This window comes from Durio zibethinus, chromosome 12 (assembly GCF_047325235.1).
Source record: "Durio zibethinus cultivar Kanyao isolate XHJ-2024 chromosome 12, ASM4732523v1, whole genome shotgun sequence".
NCBI classification, from domain to species: Eukaryota; Viridiplantae; Streptophyta; class Magnoliopsida; order Malvales; family Malvaceae; genus Durio; species Durio zibethinus.
The window spans coordinates 21,344,727-21,356,151 of record NC_143173.1 but is presented as its reverse complement, the minus strand read 5'-3'; the positions used below and the strand labels follow the sequence as shown (position 1 = coordinate 21,356,151).

At 32.3% G+C, this 11,425-nt stretch overlaps 1 protein-coding gene across 2 annotated transcripts; it reads left to right on the top strand.

Annotated features, from left to right (window-relative positions):
• Positions 1–5,315: 5,315 nt before the first annotated feature.
• LOC111295814 (uncharacterized) lies at positions 5,316–11,425 on the top strand. 2 transcript variants are annotated; one of them, XM_022889544.2, is made up of 4 exons: positions 5,316–5,376; positions 5,489–5,885; positions 5,982–8,090; positions 11,007–11,425. In XM_022889544.2, the coding sequence occupies exons 2-3, from the start codon at positions 5,524–5,526 to the stop codon at positions 8,068–8,070; spliced, it is 2,451 nt and encodes an 816-aa protein (XP_022745279.2). In that variant the 5' UTR covers positions 5,316–5,376; positions 5,489–5,523; the 3' UTR covers positions 8,071–8,090; positions 11,007–11,425. The 2 variants fall into 2 exon arrangements, with proteins under 2 accessions (XP_022745279.2, XP_022745280.2); XM_022889545.2 differs by having other exon boundaries at positions 5,484–5,885.

The window sequence follows — 11,425 nt, the reverse complement described above, 5'->3', positions numbered from 1 at the left end:
GGCATGAAAAATACATTCAATAATCCATTTTAAAAAAATTGAATGAGGTTATTCAAGGCGTTTCTGGTAAAAAACCCTTGTATAATCCCTTCCAATTTTTTTATTGAGGATTATTCAATGTATTTTTCAGCAAAAAATACCTTAAATAACCTCTATTAAATTTTTTGTAAATGATTTGTTCAAGGTGTTTTTGATTAAAAATGCCTTGAATAATCCATTATCTTTTTCTTTTTTTGGATTATTTAAAGCTTGTTTGGCCAAAAACGTTTTGAATAATCTCTTATAAAAAATTTAATAGGGTTATTCAATGTGTTTCTAGCCAAAAATGCATTTAATAATCTACTTCAAATTTTACGAGGTGATTATTTAAGGTATTTTTACCCAAAAAATATCTTGAATAATCTTTTACAAAAAATTTAATGGGGTTGTTGAAGTCATTTCTAACTAAAAACGCATTGAATAATCACCTCATAAAAATTTAAGTGAATTATCGAAGATGTTTTTGGCTAGAAACTCTTTGAATAATCCCATTAAATTTTTTATAAGAGATTATTCAATGCGTTTTTGGCTAAAAACATGTTGAATAATCCAAAAAAATGGTCATGGATTATTCAATACATTTTTGACAAAAAAAATCTTGAATAATAATCTCTTATAAAAAATTGAATTGAGGTTATTTAAGGCGTTTTTATAAAAAAAATGCTTTAAATAATCTTTAATAAAAATTTGAAGGGCATTATTCAAGGCATTTATGGCTAGAAACACTTTGAATAATCCCATTCAATTTTTTGTAAATAATTATTGAAAGCATTTTCTAGACAAAAATGCATTGAATAATCTCTTTAAATTTTTATGAGTTTAAAGTTTAAAGTTTAGGGTTTAAGAATTATTCAATGAGTATTTGGCTATAAACATCTTCAATAACCCTATTCAATTTTTGTAAGAGATTATTTAAAGCAGTTTCTAGGCAAAAATACCTTGAATAATCTTTTTAAATTTTTATGAGTTTAGGATTTAAGGTTTAAGAATTATTTAAGGTGTTTTTGGCTACAAACGCCTTCAATAATTCTTTCATAAAAATTGAAGGTATTATTTAACAGATTATAAATTTTTATTTAATTATTTATCTTATATTAAATTGATTATTTCAGTTAATTTAGTTTCAAATTTTAAACTGATAAACCGATCACTTTAATCATTTAAACCAAAAGCATAATCAAAATACCCATATAACTCAAATTAACCAACTCAATTTACCCAAAAATTTTGATTTTTTTGGTTTTAACCAAGTTTTGCTCTCCTATGGTTAATATTATTAGCCTTTAATCACCAAATAGGATAAAAATGTATTAAAAACTCTAACATTACTCACGTTTAATATTTATTTCCTTATTTGGAGGTTTATATATAACCAATACCTTATTTGCCTTTTTTTTACTGCTTCTGGTAAAAGCTTTATGGGTTTTTTAGCTTTGTTCTTTGCAATACCTTTTTGTTGAACTAGCTTTCTTCTCAATGACGATTGTATAAGATTTGGCCTTTGATAATGGATTTTCACACCCTTATCTAATCACGTGATAATGTCTTTCATCAACATTTGTAAAAAAAAAAAAAAAATTCCACTAGATCTTGTCAACTTTCTAGATTGTGTATATATGCATTTTTATTACCAACAACACCTACAGCATTGACAAGGATTGATTTGCTTAACATTTGACCATCATATGCAGAGGCAAAAACAAATACATATGTGGAAACAAAAAATAAAAGTTAAAAGTTTTTGTTACATTTTGATATATGGGAAACATTAATGGATGGTAGAAATTCCTAAAGATGTTTTTTGAGTGGTAGGGACATTATATTGCAACCATGAAAGATTAAGTATTATTGTTCTTTTTTATATATGTTTTAGCAATTACGTACCAAAAAAGAGTGCATTTATATTGCTGTGATTTGGTCTGATCTATGTGATTTCTTGGGTGATTGGTGATTGTAATGGTCATTAGCAGGTCTTGAGGTGTAAGGATTGGTAAAAGAAAACATGTTATGCCTCCACATATCTATAAAAATATACAATATCTTTTTTACGTGTTTTCTAATATTTCATTAAATAAAAACATATCCATAAAATATATAAAGAGATCTATTACAAATGCTTTCTGGTGCATATAACTTATATATAGCTGATGTGTTAACTTGCCTTTAAGGTGGAGATAGTTATTTCTATTGACCCTTGTCAGATTCATTATGTGTTCATTATGCAAGAAGTATTTCAATTTAACTGTATTTATGGTAGATAACACATGTTAATAGTTGTTTTTTAGAGTTTGGGCTTTGGTAAATTGTTAGTAAAGATCATTAGTGTTAAGCTCAATGTAAGGAACAATACAACTTGTTTAACTTGTGGTAGTCCCTTCTTTTTTCTTGAACATAACCTGAAAAAGAAAATGCATCTAAATAAGTTAAACTTTGTTAAAGTTTTGTGAAAACCAATGCTTGTGATACAAATTATAATAGATAATTCTTATGAAGTATGATTAGTTTAAAATGGCATAGGCTTACTAATTTTACTTATCATGTGTTTCTTTCTTCTGGATCACTTGTTTGGTTGTTTGTTCCATTGATTAAATGCTAGTGGGTGGTAAATAATGTTTACTTGAAATGATTTAAATGGTTACTTATATATTATTCTACATTGTTAAATGTTGAAATTAGTCAAACTCATCCAAAAACTTTGTGCAAAAAGCCAAATGTTTAATTTCAAATATGTAATACTTGACATTCTTGTTCATCGAATTGGACTTTGCTTTTTTTGTTCAATCTGTTTCATTAAAAAAAATATATGTCTTTTTTGTTCAATTTGTTTCACTAAAAAATATTTATTTTTTTTGCTCAATATGTTTCACTATAAAAAAGTATTAGTTTCTTTTCCTAAATTTGTTTCACTACAAAAAAGTTCAGGTTTGCTTGTGTTTGGTAGCTTTAAATTAGGCAATATGCTGTATTTTTTTTGCTTTTTGTTTTCACGATGGATTTGCAATTAAAATCCATTGTAATGCTGGAGAAATTATGTTCTTTTCTCGGTTTAAATGCTTTTGTTGACATTGAAAGTATAGCATTGATTTTGTCTTGTTTGCTTTTTCTATAGCAGGTTATAGATGTAATTGTTTTCCTTGCAAAGGTTGTAGATGTAGACAAAACTCTTAGACATTAAGATGTGGCTGTTGATGGATTTCAAAAAGCCATAAAGTTGTTACAAACTTTGACATTAAAATATGAAGAAATCGGTCTTGAGCATTGCGTAAGGTTTCTTTGGATGTAGCTTTGATGGTAGTTAATCATCAGAAAGTGATTTTTTCTTATCTTTTAACTTGCAATGCCTTTCAATTTGGGCATTCCTCAAAACTCAACTTATGGAGAAACAATTTGAGGTAATTGTGAGTTCGATGTCCCTATAAGAAAAATTATGAAGTCGAAATAAGGGGGCTCATTTTTATACATACACAAGCTCAGGTTTGCCAAGTATCAAGCTTGATTTCAAAAAAAGATGATCCTTAAAAGATCAAGATATACCTAAGTAGTAGTGAATATTTTTGTTAGTCTTAAAAGCACAAGTGACAAGTAATCATACTCACAGTCATATACTAAATGTTATTTTCTACTTGAGTTGGTTGTCACTTCAACAGAGTTATATGTAACCTTAGAATAAGAGGCAACAACATCATATTTTTAGTAAAATTCAAATTTTTTATTTCTCAATTTGTTTTAAATGTATAATCATGTGAATAACGATGGAGTTTGAATATTTTATGTGATCATAATAATATAATTATTAGAATGGTTTACATGTGAGTAAAAAAATCTCATATCACCAAGAAATGAGATTAAGATGTCCTATATAATTGTGAAGGACCTATGAACTCAATAGTTTAAGTTTTTAGGTTCAAGTGTTGTTTAATATCTATGAATGAGCTATCTAATGTACTCCGATGAGCTTCAAGTGTGACTTATTTTTCCAACAACTGGTATCAGAATTAGAAGGTTTAACTTGGATGCAACGAGTATAATAATAATATGTAAAAGTGGAACACCCAAGTGGGTGATGTATTGAGTCAATCTCGAGTGCAAACTTGATGGGGGCATTGAGATAACCTACACCCACAGAGAGGTAAAGTTGAATGCTAGACCTAAGATGCACTAAGACCATCCAAGACGTGAGGTTGCATGACCCAAAGAAAGTGTTGATAAGGGATTTACTTGCAAGTGAGTGATGAATTTAGTGGCAAGCTTAAAAAGACATTAAAATAAACTAAATCTACAAAGAGGTAAGGTTGATGCTGAGCTTAAGATACACTAAGACAATCTAAAATATGAGGTTGCCTAGTTTAAAGGAGGTGTTGATAAGGTACTTACTCATATAAAAGAGTTGAGGTTAGACTTGATGAGAACTCACAAGTGAACGAGACAAATTATTAAGATGATTTACATGTGAGTAAAATAATCTCACATCACTAAAAAATAAGATTGAGATGTTATATATATATAAAGGATCCAAAAATTTAATAGTATAAATATATGAGCTTTTTAGTATGCTTTTATAAGCTCTAAGTGTGATAAATCTTTCAACAATAATACCATACCAAATTAGTTATTTAATTTTAGTAATAATGCTATCATTGTGACATCGATGCAAGCTTTTATTTTCTAAAGTATTTAAGTTGGAAACGAAAGATTTTTCTTTACCTGTTTAGAAAATGAAAATAATATTAAAAGGTAAATATGTAAAAGTAATGGCCATATTTTTCAACTTTTTTTTTTTTTAATGCAAATCGTTTACAATAATTGATACGTGGGCTTTATGCCAACGAATATGAGGTTAGATATGAAAATTAAAAAAATATATATTATGATATACGATATGAAAATAATAAAAAAATATAAATATAAATAATTTAAAATTTAATAAAAATTTTAATAAAAATTATATATAAATTTAATAAAATAAAATAAATATATTTTATATTTGATGTGTTAATATAAAAATAATGTTATAGTTTTTATATTTTAAATTTATTTGATATAATTATATGAATAATCAAATCTAAATTATAACAATAATTTTCATATTTTATTCGAATAGAGGAAAGATTAATTTATTCATTATATCTTACATTTAAAGAGAAATATCAGAGAAATATCAAACTACTTCTTTGTCAATTTATTCACCTCCCACATAAATAACGACGTCGTATCACTTGGCTAAGCATGGGCTTCTTTCAACCTTACAAAAGAAAAAAACCAAACCCTCCAGGGCTATTTTCAGAAATCGATTTGGAAGGCAGCGCAGAGCGAGAAACGATTTCATCGCAAATCTCGGTCAGTTTCATTTGTTTTTTCTTTTCTGTCTCGTTCTTTTCATTTTTCTGTTTCAAATTTCCTTTGGTAAAACCAGTAATCATTTATCATCTTAATCATAAATCCAGCGCAGAAATTGAGGAATTAGGATTTTGAAATTTTCCCTAAATGTACAACGGAATCGGACTGACCACCCCTCGGGGTTCGGGCACCAACGGCTACATTCAGAGCAACAAATTCTTTGTAAAGCCGAAGACGAATCGCGTTACCGATGCCACCAGGCCTTTCGAGGCTGGTCAAGGCACCGCCGGTCTCACCACCAAGAAGCCCAACAAAGACATCCTAGAGCACGACCGCAAACGTCAGGTTGAGCTCAAGCTTGTGATTTTAGAAGATAAACTCACCGAGCAAGGCTACACTGAATCTGAGATCTCTGATAAGCTCGTTGAGGCTAGGAAGGCTCTCGAAGCTCAGCAAGAGAAGGATGAAGAAGAAGGAGAAGTTATACCAACCCCTACTCATCAGAAAAAGTAATTCATTTTATTAATTTTCTTTTCTTTTTCTTATATTATTTATTGATTGTGGATTTTTGTTTACCTGTTCATTTATTCAATTTTTTTGGTTAGGGTTTCGGATACACAGACTCACCAAGTTGCTGCGAGGAAGGAGAAGCAGATGGAGACCTTTAAAGCTGCACTCGGGATTGGACTCTCTGAATCTGCTCTTCCTCCTTTGCCAAATAATCGAAAGAATAATGATGATGATAAGCGTGAGCATGCCTTTCTGGATAGAGATCCTCCTGTCACTGTTGCTTTGGATGTGGATGACCTCAAGATGAAGCCAGACAAGAAAAAGGGTAAAGCGGTTGGAGATGAAATTGACGAGTCAAGACGCCGGAAAAAGAAAAAGGAGCAGAAGAGGTCTAGGCATCATGACTCTGATACTGATACAGATGGTAGTGTAGAGCATTCGAAGAAAGCTACTCTCAAGAAGAAGAGTCGTAAGGATTATTATAGTGAAAGTGACTCTGATGACTTTGCAAGTGGCAGGAAGCAGAAAAAATCGGCGGAAAAATCAGCTAAGAAGCATGATAGACGCAGAGAACTTGATAGTGATGACTCCGATTCTGATACAGACAATGATGATACTGGTAAAAGAGATGTTCCCAAGAACAAATCATCTCGTAGGACGCATGACTCCAGTGAAGACGACTCTGACACTGATGATGGGAGGGAAGAGAACAGAGGTGAAGCTCAAAGTCAAAAGATTGAGCTGACTGAGAGTAAGAGGAGAAGGAGGTACAGCATGGGTAGTGAATCCAATTCTGATGCAGACAGAGCAAGAGACCGTAAAAAGGAAACAGTTAAGAAAGTTAGTCGTAGGCATGAGTCCAGTGAGGAGGAATCTGACACTGATGATGGGAGGGAAAAGAATAGAGGTGAAGTTCAAAGACGAAAGATTGAGCTAACTGGGAGCCGGAGGAGAGGGAGGGACAACATGGGTAGTGAATCTGATTCTGATGCAGACATTACAAGACATCTTAAAAAGGAAACAGTAAAGAAAGGACGTCATAGGTATGATACAGAAGATGATAGTGATTCTGATATTGTAAGTGATGAAAAAGTAGAAAAGGGTAGGGGAAGAGGTAGAAGACATGATTCTGATAATGATGAAGATTCTAATTCCTCCTATGGTAGGAAAAGTGGCAAGGCTACAGCACAAAGAGAAAGGGCTGCTATAAGATCTGTCTCTTTGACAGATGATAGTGATTCAAGTTCTAGTGATGATGAGTCTGACAGCAGTGATCTAAAGCATCAAATAATTGGAAAGAAGAATGCCTCTGACAAAGACAGAAGAGGACATAGGGGTGATGATGATAATCGTGGTGTTAGAGGTAGTCATCAATCTAGTCAAGAAGAAAAGGGGGTTGCATCTGGTGCAGCCAAGAATGATGATAAAAGGGGAAGAACCCTAAATGAGGACAATAGATCAGAGAGATTACGAAAATCAGAGAGCAATAGGGAAATGATGAAGGGCAAGAGGAAGCTTGATGATGACCACCATGATGAGAAGCCAGAATCAAAGTCCAGAAATCGAAACTTAGGAAGGGAGGTGGAGCACAAAAGGGATAATCCAAAAGATATGAAGTTTGATTCTGAATTAGTTGACAGAGCTTATAGGGAGAAAGATGATCGGAAGAGGGAAGATTATTCTAGGTGGGAGACAGATGATAGGAAGAGGGTTGATTATTCTAGGTGGGAGAAAGATGATCGGAAGAGGGATGATTATTCTAGGTGGGAGAAAGATGATCGGAAGAGGGATGATTATTCTAGGTCTGTTTGGTCTGGAGGAGAGCTTGATCATGACAATGGTAGACAGGATGGCAGAATTCAGAGTAAGATAAGCAAACCACATAATGGATCTAGGAGGAGTGATTGGGATTATGAAGACCGAAGAGGTGGTCGAAGGCATGGCAGGGATGAAGAGGAGCCTCGTGGGAGAGAAAATGAAAGAAATGGGATGGACCATAAATATAGAAGTTATGAAAGGGATGAGGAGCACCGGCATGAAAGCCGTAAGCAGAGAAAAGGGGAGGAAGACAATCGAGGAAATAAAGCTCATGTAAGGGATAGAAAATTGGATCATTCTGAGAAAATGGCATATGAAGATGCTCGATCTAGTGAGAGAAAATCACATAGTGATGACCGATGGTGATGGTAGTCAGAGCATACCTGGTGAGTCGTATAACTCTTTATATTTTGCTATCTGTTACTTTTGAATTGCAACTACCAGGAAATCCTAGGAAAAGTTATGTTTCTTTTTTAGATTAAATTACTTTGTTTCTAAAATATATTTCACATAGACAGTTGACTCAATTATGATGGTTTACATCATGTGGCAATTTATATTTTTATGCTTATTCATTTGTTGCTTCATTCATGACAAAACTGAGGTACTTTCAGTTCTGATATATTAGGTGTGAAATTTCATAATTTTCGTCACTATCACTGTTATCAATGGTGCAAGGCACACTCTAGGCGCTAGGACCTGGAAATTCCCTGGGGTGCAAGGCACAAAATATATATATATATATATTTATATATATATAAGAGTGTGTGTGTGTATAAACTCAAAATGCTGCTTTAAGTCAATTCATTCCCTAAATTATTTGAAAGATCAAGCATCATAATTAACTAAAAGCTATCAAAATTAAACACTAGCTCTATGTTTCCTTCGCTTCCATTTTCTCTAGAATTATAAGCATCTACATCCTTCTTTTCATCAGTGGCATCTTCCTCTTCAAAAATTGGTTGGAAAGGTGAAACCTTTGATCTTGATTTCATCTGCATTTCTAGTTTATTTCATTGCTTTTCCAACACCTGAATCACTTGCTACCGCACCCATGTCAATTCCTTGTAATCAAATGCCAAATCATATTGGCATCACCAAAAGAGTGTACACCCATCTTTCTAGTCAACCATTTAGTTCATAAATTCTCCTAATGAAATAGGGTCAATAACATCATGTCTGTTACCGTTCTTTAAGCTTTTGCTTGTATTTTACATAAATTATTCCATTTGGTCGGTTTTGTTCTAGTTCATTCCTCCTTTTTGTGTGTGTCTACACAATTAATTATTAAATTATGTTACTATTTATTCTAAATTCTAAATGAATTAAGTAAGAATTGAGAACAAGCCAAACTTATATGCTGAAATACAATCCACTTACGTTAAGAACCAGAAGCATTGCAAGTCAAACTCAAAATTTTGATAGCTAATTGTTGTGAATTTGGAGTTGGGTTCTCATACAAGTTCCATCAGTCACAGATGAATCATTATGAATATAAGGAAAAAAGAAGTCATCATCAAGTATTCAATAATATATGCCTTAACAGTATTCAATCCTGATGTTATTTCTTCTTCAAACTCTATTCTTGGATTATCTTCAAAGAATTCTAGATTCAAGTAGTGCCCAGCTGCATGCAAGGGATGATGTAATTAACATTCCCATCTTGTATCAATGATTTTGACTTCTTTGTACTTCTCTCCATTTCACCAAAAGCTTTCATTAGGGCTTCTTTAGCTCTGTCCATAGCTATATATATACATATATATCACGTGAAATGTTTCTTTTTATTTCAACAAGTTGAAGAACTTGAAAAAGAGAAACCATAGCCTGGAGAGTGAAGATTTCACATATCACGAAATGAAGGCATTAGAATAGTTTCAAAGACTTGTTTAGCCTTTTGTTCTAGAACCCAATCTTGAGAAGTGAACATGGTTCTTAATTTCACCATTTCCTTGTGAAATCATTGTAATGTGTGATAGGATGTGCTGAAATGAGTTTTACCTGGCCTAATTAGCTCTGTTTGTATTGATTGCTATTGCCATTTCTGAATTCCTACTTGAGGAATCTTATCAATATCTTCTAGAATGAGGTCAATGCAGTGTGCTGCACATGGTGTGCAATAAAAATGTTACCTTTCTGCTTGTAACAGCTTCCTAGTTCAAAGAAAAACCAGCACATGAAATAAGGTTTGTAAAATAAAGCTCAAGAACATTAATAAATTTATTAGTTGTAAGATTACATTGAAATCTATCATGCTAACTATGTTGGTCACTTCTATTGAATTTAATCAAATTGAAAATGTTTAAATTAGAAACGGAAAGTCATAAATTATGTTTCTGATATGAAGGAAAAGACCAGAGCTAGGCTTCTTTGTTTTTGTCTTCAGAAACTGAGTAAAACTTCATTTGGTAGTGGTAGAAGGGGTTCCCACTGTGTTGGAATGCCGTTTTGGCATTGTTCCATGCAAAACAACATTCTAGTGTGGTGAAAACCCCTTCCCACAAATGAACTTTAACTACTTGCTCTCTTTCTTTCTTTCTTTCTTTCTTTTTTTTTAAATTATATATATATATATATATATATATAAAACAGAGCAGCTATACACTGTTTCTTAAGTGGAAAACAGAGGTATAGTATTCTGTTATGATTTAGAACTAAAGGCAGAGACAATTTCTTTGCATTATAATAGCAAAAGATGGAAGAAGCCCTCAAAAATGAAAAAAGTTAAAGAATGTAGAGAGAAAAGAACAATGCTAAAAGATAAAAGATAACATACCTTTCTCAAAATAGACTGGTTTGAACTCTGAACACTGAGGCTTGAACTGACAGTGGTCCCAATATTCTGGCAATATTCAATGTTGAGCAGCAGCTTTGTGGAAGGAATTTTTTTTTGCCCTAGTAAATAATTTGGTGGCAATGGCTCTGTTTTCAGTAAAAATGCTTTGGATAGATTATATTACCCTTTCATTTATGGAGATTATGTTTGGGTCATTTTTTGGTTGTTAACATAAAAAATAATAAAAAGATTTAAAAAAGAAAATATCAGAAAGACACTTCACTGAGGCAATCATTTTTAGCGCCTTCTGCTTCAGAAAAAAGTGTGCTTAAGTGCCAAAAGCCTGTGTTAAAAGAGTTAAAACCTGAGGGGTTGTTAAGCGCTATTGGTGTTGGACTCTGCATTTGCATGCTGTAACAACACTGGTCGTGATTCTTGGTTTTCGTTTTTGTTTATGCCTGGTTGATGATATATATTGAGAGCTGACCTTGTTTTATTTTTCCTTTTCTTCTTTTACTCTGTGAAGGTGGAGTATGAAATGCAACCACTTCGAATGGTTTTAAGGCTTTATGGAGACAAGTGACCCTTTTTTGAACGTGATGGAAATTCAATGACCTTTGGTGTGTGTTTTTTTGTTGCCTTTCTTCCCTTTACTCGGTTGTTTTGTAGAATGATATTTATCATATGCTGACTAATGAATAGTTCTGTATATTAGGAGTAAGAACTGCTTTTTTTAATGGTTTTTTGGTTGCATGTTCGAAATTTTCTCTAATATGTACTAGGTACTGTTAGCTGCTATCTCATTAAGCAAGTAGTGAGAATTATTTTCACCCTAGCCTCAGTTTTGGTTTCCTAAAGGATAGCTTGAAAAAGAAAATACGTTCTAACAATAGGTCCTGTACGCTTAAATTTAATGATGAGAAATCTTGGTATTGTTTTGATTGA

What these genes read in the sequence shown, in the direction of transcription:
- LOC111295814 (XM_022889544.2), top strand. Translation starts at nt 5,524, where the DNA reads ATGTACAACGGAATCGGACTGACCACCCCTCGGGGTTCGGGCACCAAC. An exon ending in ACCCCTACTCATCAGAAAAA is followed by an intron (nt 5,886 to 5,981) that starts GTAATTCATTTT and finishes TTTTTTGGTTAG; the next exon opens with GGTTTCGGATACACAGACTC.